Raw genomic sequence first — 16,011 nt, 5'->3', positions numbered from 1 at the left:
AATACATGCATGTGCAGGCCTGTAGTCAGCTGGAAATGGGCATTCCTGTGGTGAACTTCAGTGTTAGTGATTTTTTTTTTAGCGACTTGGGCAAGTAGCCGCTGTTGTTGAAGATGTGGACAAACGGATCTTCAAAACTGTGTTAGTCACTGAAACTTTCTTCTCATGTCTCCTCTGTTTTGCTTTTCTTTCTTTCTTACAGGTAACACGGTTTAGCTGAGGTTGAGGGGAGAAGCGCATCGAAAACCCCTCGAAATCCTGAAAAACTGAACTTCTCCGCTTCTCGCCCCGCTGTGCGTCACTATGCCGGGAGTTGTGGACCGTATGGAGCTCAGCAAAGTCTCCACGGAGGCTGACGATGACAGCACCGACAGCCTGGACGACCGTTACACAGAGCCCATCGACTCTGAGAAGGCCACCATCGACAGGTCGGCAACCACAATGTTTTCAAGTTCCCTCCCCAAATGAGCACCGCCAGCTTTTCTTAACACTCTAGGCACATTTCTGTGAATTTATGCCATCTGGACATTTTGGTTACAACGTTCATTCTTAAACATTGTGTAAACTTGCAGCGATGCTTCCGTGAATGGCATAAGAAGTCAAGAGAAACCCAGTGTATCCAGCTTGGTTACTGTAATCCCCGCTTTAACCTTACTTCTCCCAGTAACCTGGTCAACTATGCGCATGTAGACATAGTCTTTGTTAGGGTGATTTGGCCTGAGGACAGACTAAAAGCACAGCCGGTTCTCTGGCATTAACGTGTTTTCATTTGTCAGTGAGTTATTTAGAGCTGACAAGAGACATTTAAACAACTTGATTAATTAGGTTACTTATCCACTCAGCTCAGGAATTAATGAAGTTATCAGAGCAGTATGACTTTCACAGTGTTGATTGACAAGGAGGTGGTGTGTGGTTTTAAATGAAGGACTCACCTGACCCCTAATAACCAGCCCTGAGGTCAGAGGTCATCTGATCAAAACTGCGTCACGTCACCACCTTCTGCTGCATGTCTGCACAAAAAACGGCAGGAGAACTGGCAGGATTTTGACATAAAAAGTTCTTATAATATAAAGTGATCTGTCCATGTTGTATGCATGTGTTAATTTTGCGGGGGGGGGGGTGTCTTTTTTTTTTGGTCCTTGCAGTCAGTTTCTGGATGACAATGATGACGGAGAAAGCCAGAAGTTCCTGTCAAATGGGATGATGAAGAAGAAGAAATATGAGGAATACCATGAAGAATATGTAAGAGGATTTACAAGTCACCGTGCTAATGTAGTCAGTGTCTGTCAATCACAGCAAATGGTTTAATCGAATTCACTTATTCTGCAGATTTTAACAGCACATTAATACCAAAGGCGATTTTTCTATTGCACGTTCTAACTTGAAAGCAGGCCGTTAGTAGCCAAAGATGTACGACAGTATGTCACGGCATTTGTTTAACATGAGGCTCGTTATGCAAGCTTATTGGTCAATATTTGTGATGCACAAACACTCATGGTATTCAGACTTTGCGAGAAACCTCTCAGAAAGTACGTGTGTGTCCCCTACCGTAGAATACAATGCAATTCCTTAGGGGAGGTTTTGCTACTGGGATTACTGGTACTGAAAGAAGTCGTGTCATTGTTTGCGTCCACAGTCGCAGTACAGGAAACCCTCTCCTGCACTGTTAAGGTCTTGAGAAAAACGTCCACCACCGCCATGTTGAGTTTTGTCTAAGGGACGTGGCACGTTCTTGGTGTCAACCGGAAGCTCTCTTGGTCGGCAGGGTTTTGAAAATGAATTTGATGTGCTCTTAGACTGGCTCTTAGACTGGCTCTTAGGCTTTTGAGTGACTGGAAGAGCAGCCGGTCATCAAAAAACACTTCCTCCCCAACCATTGAAAGGAGACCACTGCGTTGGGTCAGTGGGGGTGCCATGACTGGAAGGGCCCAGTTAGTCAAATGCAATGACTAAACCGTGTGTAACAGTGTAGGAGAATGTAAGGGTGTATTTTTCCTTGAATTACAGCTTGTGGGGGACAAAGTATTTAATAATGGCGGTAAATCCATGCGTGGTTTGCTGCTCGTTGCCAAATATTTGCTCTCTTGTTTGTTACAACAGTTACACTGCTTATTCAAATATGTCATCAATTATCGGAGCACTTTTCAGCATTTCTTTCCTCTGACGCTTCTTTTCTCTCTGAGCAGCATCCCGGCCACACCTCCTTCGGGATGTCTGTCTTCAACTTGAGCAACGCCATCATGGGCAGCGGCATCCTGGGCCTGTCCTTCGCCATGGCCAACACCGGCATCGTGCTCTTTACGTAAGTACTGCCGAGGCAGAATCGAGGAAACCGACGGCATTTGTGTCAGGGTGTGTGAGAGGAAGGCGTGACATGACTGGCAGGTGGTTACTACATTAAATCTACAACTACAGACGCAGAGTAGATGCTGATATCATTTTCTATTTCTTGAAAACTTTTCATTTGGTAATTAGTAGTAGACTGTCATAAATCAATGCATTGGAGAAATTAGAATTATGAGCTGGTGATGGCGCTAAATGAAAAGTTGCGGCTTTAAATAAAGTTATCACAGTTCATCATGAGGGGGGGGGGGGGCATGAATGTGTGTATCTTATTTAATCAAATAGTCGCTGAGGCTGGGGACATCAGTGGGACAGAATATGTCCTGTAATAATCTGGAGCAAAGCGCAGCTGTGACACGCAGACATGTTTGAACTTGTGCACACTGTGCCCTCAGTTCCTCTGCCACCTTCCACCCAGCTCTGTCTGTCCCGTGCATATGCATTATCAGCATTCATGGGTGACTTCCAACATCCGACACCCCGCTGTCACCCTACACCCCACACCCCCATGCCCCTGCTGCGTGGCCACCTCATGACCTGGCGATGTTACAGTTACAGCACAGGGTCAATGGAGCAGAGACATATTGCAATAGCTACTGAAAAATGGACAAAATGTGTTTTCAGTCTCTAGATGAAGGGATTCAAAATAACAAAGCTGACTTTATACACAGGGTTTGTTGTTATCACTGATAGCAAATGTGTCTTGTCTCGAACTTTGCACTGATCGCTGACCTCTGCTCTCCCTGTCTGTGCAGGATCCTCCTCGTCGGTGTGGCCATCCTCTCCTTATATTCTGTACATCTGCTCCTTATGACAGCTAAAGAAGGAGGTTGGTATTTAAGTTAAAATGACCAATAAAGTTTCAGTTAGTCTTGTGGTGGCCACAAGGTGAATCTAAGGGGTCTGCAAAATTCTGCTGCACCAAAACCCTGTTTATTTTCCAGACTTTTCTCCAATCTTTGCTCCTTTTTTGAGAAATGTTTTGTAAAATGAAATAGTTTTAACACTAAAGATTATTCAAATGCAACACTGTCTGAACTGCTCGCAACATACAAACATGTAATCTATGACCAGGGGTCACAAGGGCCCTTAATACAAACCAATATCAGCACAACTGTGTTTCTGTACTGATGCACTCGCTGAAAGCTATTCTGAGAAATGTGGAAGACCAGTTATTGAAGAAGACCTCAAGACACCAGAAATACAGGTTGTGTGTGAGGAAGGACCGTGTACTGCAAAATGTTCACACCTACACAAGTAGTAGCTGAAGGAATGCGTGTATTTTACAGATATGCCCTGTCGTAAACTCTTTAGTCTTTGGTAAAGTAAGAACAGCAAAGGTGGCAGTATAAAATACAGCCGATGCTTTTATCCAGTCACTCCCGTTAGCTCTGTTTTCCATGACTAATTCTCAACCATCGCCTTGTCTCTTCTGGCAGGATCCCTGATCTATGAAAAGCTGGGGGAGAGAGCATTTGGTTGGCCCGGGAAAATGGCCGCATTCGGATCGATAATTATGCAGAATATTGGGGGTAGGCAGTGATTTCAGTGTGTGTGTGTGTGTGTGATTTGAAAATATTACATTGGTTTACTATAATTTAATACAATTGCTAAGCTAAACATCCTCTGTCATGTCCTGCAGCCATGTCCAGCTACCTCTTTATCGTGAAGTACGAGCTGCCTGAAGTGATCCGAGCCTTCTTGGGTTTAGAAGAAATCACTGGGTGAGTGTGTGTGTGTGTGTGTGTCTTTTGAAGACAAATATGCATGTGTATGTGCGTGCAGTATATACAGTATAGGCTCTGGCCTCATTTTAAGCCCCCGTGTTGTGTTTGCAGAGAATGGTACCTGAACGGGAACTACCTGGTGGTGTTTGTGTCGATCGGAATCATCCTGCCTTTGTCGCTCCTGAAAAATCTGGGTATGGACTCCTAATTCTGATGCGTCTGATACCGCTACTGACTTTTAGGAGGCAGGATCTGTGTCACTTCCTGAAGCCAAATTCTTTACCATGTTGCTGCAGCTGTCTGTGATCACCTCTGCCAAAGCAGAAGTAATGTGACACTGGTCGAGCCCGTGGTCAGCGCCGCCAATAAGGAGTTACTGTTACTTAAAACTGCTATTAAGCCTGAAATCAGCCCTCCTATTTTGGGATGTGGGTCACAACCTCGAATGGGATGTGTGTAAGAATAGCAAACTATAGCATACCGTCACATCAGTATCTGTAGTCTGATCTCTGATGTTTTCTCCTCTTTAGGCTACCTGGGCTACACCAGCGGTTTTTCCCTGTCCTGCATGGTCTTCTTCCTGGGTGTGGTAAGTTCAGCTTTCTAAAAGCTTACTGAATACCAAGAGCAACATGTGAGATTCCGGTAACGGGAGGGCGTCTTTAATGGCTGCTCTTAAAAAGGCACAGCAGGTATTATTATTAAAGCTGCTGTACTTGATGTGCCTTGATGTGTAAATGAGCAGCCGTCAGCCGACATGTTCATCAAATCAACTGATAAAAGGTGATAATATGTCGGTGCTGTGTTCACAGCTCGTTTCTCAGAAGAAAAGTTGAACAGTTAATGCAGTTTCAACAACATGGCAGTGATGCTTAGCTAACCAGATTGTTAACTTGGCTATTTAGCTTTGACCCTGTCCTCCCGTTGGCCGAGAGTTGAAGACCTCCAATATGGCCGCCACGGGGTGTATTACACTGTCTGAGTGCCCTGTTTAGAAGCCTGTGACTGCAGCGTGCTCGTTTGTAAAAGGACATCATGTAGAAAATGAAGAAGTAACTCGTGTCTGTTGGAAAATAAATCCCAAAATGACAGAATCGGAGAATTGCCACAAAGTTTGGTCGTGAAGTTTCTTATTTGTGGGCACCACAGGGAAGAACGCAACATGACTCCACACTGTTCTTTTCCAGGTGATCTACAAGAAGACCCAGCTGCCCTGCCCTCTTCCTTTCTTTTACCACCACTCGTCCAACCTCAGCATGAACGCCTCGGGCATGCCGGGGTTGTACCCGCTGCAGAACAGCTCGGCGCACATGGATTTCTCCCGGGCCGACGTCTCCCCGGCGGTCCTCGGCAGCCACGACGCCCATCACTCCACCGGCGTCCACTTCGAGCCCCACCCCGATGACGAGGAGATGTGCACTCCCAAATACTTTGTCTTCAACTCCCAGGTAGGATGGAGTTAGTGGTAGCCGACAGGTTAGCGGCTTTCAGCTTCTTCTGACTCCAAATATATGTTCAACTTGCAAAGTGTCATGTGTGAACATAAGTCTCTTTTGAAGTCTCATTGGTGGAGGTTTAAAGGGTGTAACCTTTGAAATGCACACCTAGTAAGTTTTGTGAAGGTGTGGCATAATGGGTACTCCATTGGTTCAGTTTACCATTTGAATCAGTGACTGCATGAAGCCAGGATAATGTATCAAATGGCTTATGTAAACTGTTAAATGAAGAGAACATGGACACAATGTTCATCCATGTGATTGAGTATAGTTTGTACAAGACTGTTGGGCTTACGCACAGGAATGCATCTTACGGCCTGCAAATCCAACAAAAAACAGAATGCCAAGTATTCGCCAAGACATGTTTGATGAAAGGGCGGGGTTCCTCGGGGTGTGTTTTGGTCATTGTGTGCATGTTTAGGGAATACGTGTCTGGGCCTATAGGACCATAAATCAGGATAAGAACATGACACATGACATTATGTTCACATGGGACACATGATTCACCAAGGTTGTGATTTTTTTGTGACAGTGTTTAGAAGGGGAGGTAGTCTTTTCGCCTTCTTTGACCAGATTACTGTCTAGCCGCTATTTTGGACTTCTAATCACACGCCAGTTACAGTTAGAAGAATTGAGGCATAACGGAAAGGACGAGCCAACCTCAGCAGAACCAATCAAACACTGGAAAACCGTAGGACGTGTTCCTAATCTGAAGGACATTTTGTAAAAACAAGTGTTACAAACTAGACTTCCACATTCGCACCCCATGTGGTGTTGTGTTTATGTGCCTGGGACAAAAAAAAAATGACAATGCATCTCATAGAATAATGAAAGCATTATTGTCAGTCCGGTAATCAACATGTCGGTTGAGCATGTTTTTGGTGTACATGACACTCAGAAAGCACGCCAACAGTTCCAACCAAAGACAACAATGCTGGACTGCCTGAAGCTGAATATTTGTATCTTAAATTTGACTGTACATTTTTTTCCTCCAGACGGCGTACACTTTGCCCATCCTGGCCTTTGCCTTTGTCTGCCATCCCGAGGTCCTGCCTATCTACAGTGAGCTGAAAGAGTAAGCTTCTTCCCTTTACATCAGGCACCATCATCACCTCCTAAAACAAACTTTTTGAAGGGCTTTACCCAAATGAAACCCAAGCTCTGGGTGTCGTACGATGAGGGTTAGGGTTCCACATGTTTTTTTGTGTAAATGTGGCAACAGGACGGCAATAGTCAATAATCCATACGCGACACACTGTGGCACTGAGTGTGTGACATTACAGGGAAATATAGTTTATGTGCAATTGAGAGGAGTCACTGAAAAGAATTGAATGCATTCGAACGCATCAGTCTCAGAAAAAAAATATATTGTGAAGTGGAGAAGCATCTCAATCTGCATATATTCATCCAAGATTTTTAGTCTTGAGTGCGGCCCGAGACCTGTAAGAGAGACAGGACCTCTCTAAAAGTGAATATGTGTGCGTTGTTTCTACAGTCGCAGCCGGAAAAAGATGCAGAACGTCTCCAACCTGTCCATCTTGACTATGCTCATCATGTACATGCTGTCGGCGTTGTTCGGCTACCTCACCTTTTACGGTAAGAGCGGCGACGCACAAAATCAGTGACAGTCAACTGTAATTGTGTTTTCTCTGCGTTAAGAGACAAACAGATGGATGGTTAACTGATATCAGTTCCTTATTCTAGACAGAAAAAAAGAACAAGAAAGAGAATTATGCTCCAAATCCTGGAAGTTTGACACAAGGATTTGAACTTCGCTGTGCCAAAACACTGCTTTTCCATAGCTCCTATCACCTTTTGCTCACGTACGTTCCCTTCGTTTCCCCTCCAACACAGACAACGTGGAGGCAGAGTTGCTCCACACCTTCACCAAGGTCTACAAGTTTGACACCATGTTGCTGCTGGTGCGCTTGGCTGTTCTCACGGCCGTCACGCTGACGGTCCCCATCGTGCTGTTCCCTGTGAGTACATCACATCAAACATACACTTACACCTTGTGATTTCAAAGATCTGGACGCTGCGTTCCACCCAACGGCGACCAGCTACTTGTGAAACCTTTCATTCAGTGAAACATTACTGCCACTTAGTGTCATTCTGCTTACAGACTGTGTTTTGTGTTTGCTGCAAAGTCAGTGGGGGTTTTTTGGGGTTGTTTTCTGGACGCAGCTGTTTTTTTTTTCTTGGCAGTTTGGTAAAAAAAAAAAGAAAGAACACACTGTCTGGTTTAGCACTCTGCTTGTGTCGTCATCTCAAATCCCGACACGCACAGGCTGAGGTCATAAAAGGCCACGCCTCTTAATTACACCAACACACACGTTTCGAGCTTAACAATAAAGCCACTCTTTTTGTGTGTGTTCCCCCATTCTCCCTCAAGACGGGGTCAAAGGTTAGCCTGTGTATGACGTCCAATTACCAGAAGTTATCACATTCATTCACACATATACACACACTCTCTTCACACCCTTCCCTCCCCATATATGTTCATGGGCTAATTTTAGCTTGGCCCTTGTCTGACACGACAAGAACAAAAATGGCTGCTGGCCAGGGGAAGTGTCATGCCCCATTTTAGCTTTCATGCACACACACACACACACACACACACACACACACACACACACACACACACACACATGGTTTTACGTTAAGACAAGCAGCTGCTAATTTGTGAAGAATTTCGGATGTGGCTGCAGTCACAGTAGGCAGCCACCAGGGGGCAGCAAATGTGTTGCAATTCAGTCACAGGAAAGTGCTTTCAGAATGATGCAGCAACAACGGCACGCCACGGAAACACACAGCTTGACAGTACACACACACACACACACACATTCATACATAGTTATAGAATATAAACGTGCGCACTCATCCGCACTCTTATATGTTCACTGTCTCGCGCACACACACATTGAGTCATTACCACATTTTGTTACATTTTAGCCATTTAGCTGATGCTTCTCACACTGGATGTTCTCCCTCATATCACTCACACACACCCACAGACACACACACACACACTCCCCCCTCGGCAGACACTGCTGTTTTTTTGTGTCGAGGGGGAATGCGAGAGAGGGGGATCCTCTCTGCAGTGGAAGTTTACAGGCTCAGAATGGACAGTGGAAAAACCCTCACCCTGACCGCTACCTTCAGGGAGATATAGAGGCGGGGCCAGTGAGACGGGGGCTGGGAGACAGAAACATAAACCAATGCCGGGGCTGCACAATCCTCTAAATGTTTTAATGATAGAAAATATTTATAAATATATATATAGAGAGAAGATATATGCGTAATAGGTAGTGAGAAACAATCGCATGATTGGCTGATGGAAGAATACCTGAATCCCATCTGGTAATATTAGGATTTTTGTACAAGGATGAATTGTGCAAAATGTGAAAGGGGGTCAGATCTCACTGAGTTATGTCCCTTTCATTTTGCTTTAATGGTGTAGTACCATCTATAAGTGAAAATCTATTAATTTGCTTACAATGTCACTGTGTGTTCAAGGTCAAACAGGCCACACCTCCAAGAATCTGGCAACCAATAGCAACATGGCATGAAATGTGCAGCAAAAACAAATGAACACCTTCAGATATACCATAAACAAAAGATTAAAAACTAAAAAGCCAAAAGGAAAGAACTGCATATTTGGTCAAGAACAGAATCCGACTCTCTGACATATCATAAAGAAATATTGTATTATGTAAAAATGTACAATAACTGTGGACTCCAGAAGTCAATTAGCCACGGCTAGTCTCAGCTAAAGTTAAAACTACATTTACTTGCTGCTTTTTACTCGAAAAAAGAAAATACATTTTGATGCAGTGACATCTTCGCAATACAGTTAGTTATTTCACGCGACTAAACGAGGCAGCAGCTAAATCCAAAAAGCCCGGCTAAACTCCGGCTAACGCTGACTAGCTTAGCAGAGTAGCAGTGTCATCTCAGCTTTTGACTCTTTAAATCACATTTAAAAACTGCAAATGAATTTATTGTATTTTGTAGTCACCTTCGCTGCTTCTGCAGTGACTGCTCTAATACTAACACTAAAGGCTAAAGTTGGGTTTTCTGTCAGAAAATCAAAAAGACGAGCTCATAGTCAGTCTAAACGTACATGGAACTATACTGGAACTATATGGAATTATACTGTTTACATGTGGCTGTTCTCTTTTCTTCTGATCTGGCACAAACGTGATATTCAACAATTTAATTTGACTCCATCTCAGCCATCGGACTTCAAATTGGTACCCACTATGAAAATATTTTAAATGAATAAACAAGAGTAAGCCTGTAAAACCAACAAATGCTGAGAGAGTGAGAGGGAGGAGGGGGTGGGGGGGGACTGAGACAACAGAGGGGATAAAAATTTAATATGGACAGAGAAACACAAGACTGAAATGGGATGCTGCAAAGCTGCTGTGGTGAATTGTAGCTCAGTGAAAAGAGAAAGGCAGCGACACAGCCAGCGTTCAGGGTTCAAACCCCAGTGCAGCCTCGTGCAACATGCCCGTGGTCCTTCAGCAATGGAGCTTTTCAAAAATGTCAAGCAAATTCCATTGGTGAGGTTGTGTGTGGTTTCTGGCCTGTTTGTACCTGCATGGATATCTGTGGAAAGACGTGAGCCCTAGCCGGTTTTGAGCCAGCTTTGGTGATAAGCACTAGTTGCTGAGAGACAGTGATGTGAATGAAATGGCTGATTGAGGGGGCGGGGGGGGGGGGGGGGGGGGGGCGGGGGGGGTTGGGAATGTTTTAATTAGCTGACCATCACTATTCCTGCGGTAAACGGGAACGGTGTTGCTGTAACATGGTCCGCAAGATTGACGGACTTGGAGGCATGTTTAAGGCATCGGATCAAAAGAAGCACTTAGCCGCGCCGTCGCTCTGCCAAGTTTTCATTTGACATTTCAGAATGCTCGCCTCGAATCCTCCTGACCTTCATTTTGCAGGGAAACGCTGCCGACCTTCGGCTGGAGATTAACGTTAGCTTTGTCTGCCACTGTCCTTGGCTCCGGTGGGGAAGTACCATAGGAGAGAGGAGTCTGCGTGGGAGTGTGCGTTCGGAGACGTGTGTCGAGGCGTGAAAGTGCACATGTGTGTGTGTGTGTGTGGGTGTGCAGTCACGTGAAGGATAGATGCTAACAGGGGACAGATCACACAGGGCTTTGCCAGGATCCAGTACATAATGAAAGGGCTTTATGTGGAGTCAAACATGCCCCAGTTCTCAGGCTCCGGCTTGAGATTGAAACCATGGGAGAGGGCTGCAAATGAGCTGATTAACGGCACCAACGGCACGTTTATGTCTTGCCATAATTTTGTAAAATTTCGGTCTTAATTGGGGCCCTTTCTTGTGTCGAGCTAGCTTTAGTACTTGTCTCTGACGCCTCATGTGTTACAAGTGGTTTATTTGATTTTTTTGTCTTTTTATCCAACAGTTTCAAAGGCAAAATCACCTGTTTTTTTGTTTTTTTTTTGCTTTCCCAATTGATGAATGACTGAATTACTTGAGGGGTCTAACTTTTGATATCATCAATTCAGACGTTACAAATGTTACATACAGTCGTTTCTTAAAGGTCTGCAGTTACAAATCATTAACAACAAGTTTCACAACATGTCAACCTAAATGTTGTACTTATTAAAGCACAGAGGGACGTTTTATAAGTAAACCTTTGGAGAAAAAAAGTGGCCGTGAGTGGAGCTGAAAGGCTGCAGAGCCTCACTGTCACCACTAGAGAGCTCATGTCTACATTCATGGCATCATGCTCTGGGTTCCATCTCTCTCTTGAGTTTGTTTTGGTGGCAGTAAAGTACTTTTTTTTTTTGTCTTTTTTGCCTAAGTTGTCAAAAAACACTCTGATGTGGCTTTCCTGTTGATATTTTTACTTGAAAGGGGACTTTTACCCTGCTGCGTGTAGTTTCGGTACATACGCATCTGTGGCTGTGGGGGTGGGGGGGGGAGGGCAAGTGGCTTCATGTAGAAACGTTCAAGAGGGTTACGCTCATATTTAACAGTCCTTTGTCTCTAGCTTTGAGTATACTTGCACTTTCATATGTGCACAGATCTTGACTCATGTGCACATGGTTTGTTTTTCTCTGCTTCTAATGTGGACACATTTTTGCAGAACTAGCTTACGTAGCTAAGAACGTAGCCCCTGGTTTGTTGCTAACCGCCTGAACCCAGCCAATACGGCTGCCTACAACTGGTTCGACTGTGTGTGTGTGTGTGTGTGTGTGTGTGTGTGTGTGTGTGTGTGTGTGTGTGTGTGTGCAGGCCTCTGACAGATAAAGAGAGTAAAGAGTGTGCAAATATCACACGGTGAACTCCAAAGGCTTCGCGCCAGGTAACAGTCGGGTGCTGAATAGTTTGGTGCCTTGGAGAGAAATGCTGCGCCCAGGCTCTAGTTTTCCGAGCCGGCCTAATTATGCAACAGCTGGTGGGAGGGGGGAGGTTGGGTTTCGGGGGCACGCTTGTAGAATTTTAGCAGGGACGCACTTAAATTATTGTCATCATCTCCCACAATAAATGAGTTTTGGCTGAAGCGGTGACACTTTTTTGGCCACTGACAGCGAAACGCAGGCGTTGTTCTGGTGCCTCCTGACCGTCATGATGGAGGTCACTTGGTTCAATCTGACAGTGCAGAAAATCCAGTTAATGTGATTTTTTTTTTTCTCCACTGTGCCATGCTAACTGGATATAAATCTTGCGCTTAAGTCAGACTTGAAAGGATACAAAGAAGGCCCGTGGCGTTCTGCCAGCAGTGGCTCTTTAAAAAGGGAAGAGATTGCCTTTTCAGGTTAAACTAAATAAAGAAGCGACTTTCTCTCAAACGCTTCGTGCATCTGATGCTTCCTTCTCCACATACACTGTCAGTTTTTAAGTGTCTGCCACAGCTGTAATTAAATGTGCTGTCATGGCGACTGCTGGCCCTCGTCTGCTTTAATGTGGGGACTAGTAAGTAAAAGAGGGAGGAAGACAGTCTGGCAGAAAAGTCAACTGCAAGTGACAATAGCAGCTCCATGTAAGGACACACCTCCCCCCCTGCAGGCGAGCCCGCCCTCCTCTCACTACCGGCTGATGCAATCCCATGGTTCCATTGCGCTGCGGGAGATAATCCCCTTGCCTTTTTGAATGGCACCGTAAAGCACCGCCCCCCCCATAACCTTTCCCCCGTATGGCCGGTGAGCTGACGGCGCCTCAGGTTTCACCTGATACCCGCGACCTTTCACCCACTGGAGGCTTGAACAGGCTGCCTGTAGGCTCAGCAGCACCAGGCGTCTTAGCTGGGATCTCCTGGTTCTCTCTGTTTCCCTCTCTCTCTCACACACACACACACACACACACACACACAGTCTCATGAATACACACACTGGTTTCATAGCACTTGACACACTTCAGTCAGTGGCCAAGTGTGGGAATCAGCCTCAGGCACAGGCCAGCAGACTGTTTTTGTTGTTAATGACGGAGACAGACTGAATGTGCGGCGAAGTGTAAGAACAGTGGCATGTGTTTCATTACACTACACTACAAGTGACATAGTGAACTTCATACAGCTTTGTTATAAAAGTCTAAATGTTAATACCACCCCCCCCCAGATCCGCTCCTCCATCACCACGCTGCTGTTCAGCGGTCGAGATTTCAGCTGGACTCGCCACATGCTGATCGCCGCCGCCATCCTGGCCTTCAACAACATGTTGGTCATCTTCGTCCCCACCATCCGAGACATCTTCGGCTTCATCGGTGAGTCCTGCCCCCAAATACTTTGTTGCACGGGGGAATGTTACAGACAGTATAAAATGTGGATCAGGAAGAACCCACGATGTGGACCAACATGAGTTCATTAAGCAGGCGGAGCGGCAGTCGAGCCCTGATTAGCACCTTCAGTTCAGGGGTCATTTTATTAAGTAAAGACGTTGGAAGCACAGAAGCTTAACGTGTCGGCTCGAGTCAGCTGTGCAGTCGCGTGAGCCGGTTGTGGCCGCCGGATCTAAACACTCGCGTTCGCTGAAAAGAGCAAACATTTTGACCTATGTTTGTCTCCCTGATGTTAAGCTGCAGCCTTGTTGCTCAAACATCCCCTCAGAGCTAAAAATAGTCAAATTCTCTTGAAAAACCAAAAAGGGAAGTGGGTAACGGCTTTTCCACTTACCACGAAGATCACAAAGTGTCGTGCTTCCTCCCTGTAGAAGATGAAACCAGGGCCCAATTGATCAAGCGTCAGAAATCAGTAGGACTCTTATTTAGACCAATGTTTAGGAGATCTCCAGAGGTGTCCTCGCCTGTCAGGAGGAAGCGTTCAATCTAAGGCCTGCACAAACTGGTAGGTTCTCTGGTAGTTTGTGATGCAAAGGAGAGCGTATGCTCTTTGTATAAACTGAGGTCCTTGCAATCGCAACAGGGAAAATGCAGTTTTGTGAAAAAACGTAGGGATGATTTGGGAAACTTTGCCGCAGATAATAATAATATACATATTATGATACTATAAGAGGTATTTTAAAAAGGCGTGTGAAGGGAAGTTACAGGTCAAGTGTTTCCTTTGCCTATAATGGAAACAACTGAGTGGTAAATATCATTAGTAATCATTAGAGTAATCCCTCTCCTTGCTGAAAGTAAGAAAGTGTAGGAAGCTTCATAAATAGCTCTCACAGTGAGGTAGGAGTGTGTTCTAGTTTAAGTTGAACCCTTGCTGGGAGTGATTCTGATAAATAAGTGTAGATATAATAGAAGATGATGTGGAATTAGTTGAATCAACCCCCCCCCCCCGGTTTTTATCGCAGGTTCCTCTGCAGCCACGATGCTCATCTTCATCCTACCTGCTGCCTTCTACCTGCGCCTGGTGAAGTCAGTGCCGCTCCGCTCCCCGCAGAAGATCGGGGTAAGTGTGCAGAAACAGACACACACTCTTATCAGCATCTTTCTCACCGTATCATTTTTCTCACTCCGTCCCTCGAGGGGGCGGATAACACTTTCAAAACGTGACTCGTCAAGAATTTCAACAGAGCACCCCCCCCCCCCCCCCCTGCGCATCAGCACACGTTCATACTTCATCTAATCCCTCCTCTGTCCCCCCTCTCCTCAGGCGACCATCTTCCTTGTCGTGGGAGTCATCTTCATGATTGGCAGCTTGTCACTCATCGTTCTCGACTGGATCCACAACCCCCCAGGCTCCGGCGGCGGTCACTAAGCACCCCCCACCCCCACCCCTCTTCCCTCCTCAAAGTCACATTTGAGAGTGCAGCAAAAAAACCACCCCACCACGACTCTTCAGGTTTGCCTCAGCTGGTCCAACATCCGGGAACAGGGTTTCATCAGCAGCTCTCTTCCCTTCATCAAACCACAAACATTGATCATAAAACCTCAACGTATGGACAGCCCCCCCCCCCCCCCCCCCCCCCCTCAGAGAATATCACTGGAGGGAGACTTTTGCTGTTTCTGTTTCAAGTTTTTTTGTCTTTTTTTTGGTGCTGTAATGTTCTGGATGTGACACGACACAAACGAAGGGATCAAAACCCGGTGGGGGGGGGGGGGGGGGGGGGGGCACAGACTTTAACGTGCCACCATGCCTGAAATCATCCTCATCATCGTTGTCATCATCATTATTATTTCCAGCTATGAAGAGACAGAACAAACACACACACACACACACTATGCAGCCCTCGTCTGAAGCAGATCTGTGAACTGCAAAGTGAAGGGCTGGAAAGATGATGCGAGTCCCCTCAGTCCTCTGTGCACTTGAAGGAGACGTGTTTGGGGGTGGAGTGCGTCGTCCTCCACGAAACAAGGAGCACTTCTAGCATTACGCTTCACGTTGTGTGTCGAGCACACACACACACACACACACACACACAAACACACAGACATAGTCAAACACATGTATTTTCGAGCAACTCTCCATGAAAAAATACCTGAAATGAACCAAGCAGTCGTCCCATCTCCAAACAGCGGTCAATCAGTAACTTCACTCACGTAGAGCTTTTATTCAGGACGGTTTGTTTTATTTCGCTGCTCTGCTACGTGTTAACAATCAGAAGCGTTGCCAAAGTCTACATGCACATACAGTTTTAGTTTCGCGCTAGAGCGTCCCAGCTCCTCACAATCAAGGATCTCCCCCGTCTGGCTGTGCAGACAAGGCGAGGAGATGCTTTCAGTATTACTGTCACAGAGGGATCTGAGCGCGCACGGTGTCAATGTACATAATTAAGCGTGTCTACTGAAAAAAATTGAGTGTTGTACATAATATCTTACTTGGCCTCATACAAATCTTTAGGCTGTATGAAGTTCAATGATCGTTTCCAACACACGGTATAAACACCTACTGGAGTTATTTATTAGGCACTTGATATACTCGATACTTGGCGAAATGTGTACAAAAACAATTTAAAATATGCATTTTACAAAAAAATAAACACAATTGGACAATTCAAAAATGAATTAAAGTAAA

The 16,011-nt window shown here is 45.5% G+C and overlaps 1 protein-coding gene across 1 annotated transcript; it reads left to right on the top strand.

Moving 5' to 3' along the window:
- Positions 1-303: 303 nt before the first annotated feature.
- Positions 304-14,754, top strand: slc38a4 (solute carrier family 38 member 4). Its single transcript, XM_070928791.1, has 15 exons — positions 304-428; positions 1,146-1,242; positions 2,187-2,302; positions 3,099-3,172; positions 3,783-3,875; positions 3,986-4,067; positions 4,182-4,264; positions 4,601-4,659; positions 5,258-5,518; positions 6,562-6,641; positions 7,062-7,162; positions 7,421-7,545; positions 13,166-13,310; positions 14,348-14,445; positions 14,650-14,754. The coding sequence occupies exons 1-15, from the start codon at positions 304-306 to the stop codon at positions 14,752-14,754; spliced, it is 1,644 nt and encodes a 547-aa protein (XP_070784892.1).
- Positions 14,755-16,011: the final 1,257 nt, after the last annotated feature.

The sequence above is a fragment of the Enoplosus armatus genome, chromosome 22 (genome assembly GCF_043641665.1).
Source record: "Enoplosus armatus isolate fEnoArm2 chromosome 22, fEnoArm2.hap1, whole genome shotgun sequence".
NCBI lineage: Eukaryota > Metazoa > Chordata > Actinopteri > Centrarchiformes > Enoplosidae > Enoplosus > Enoplosus armatus.
This window is presented reverse-complemented; position numbering and strand designations above follow the sequence as displayed.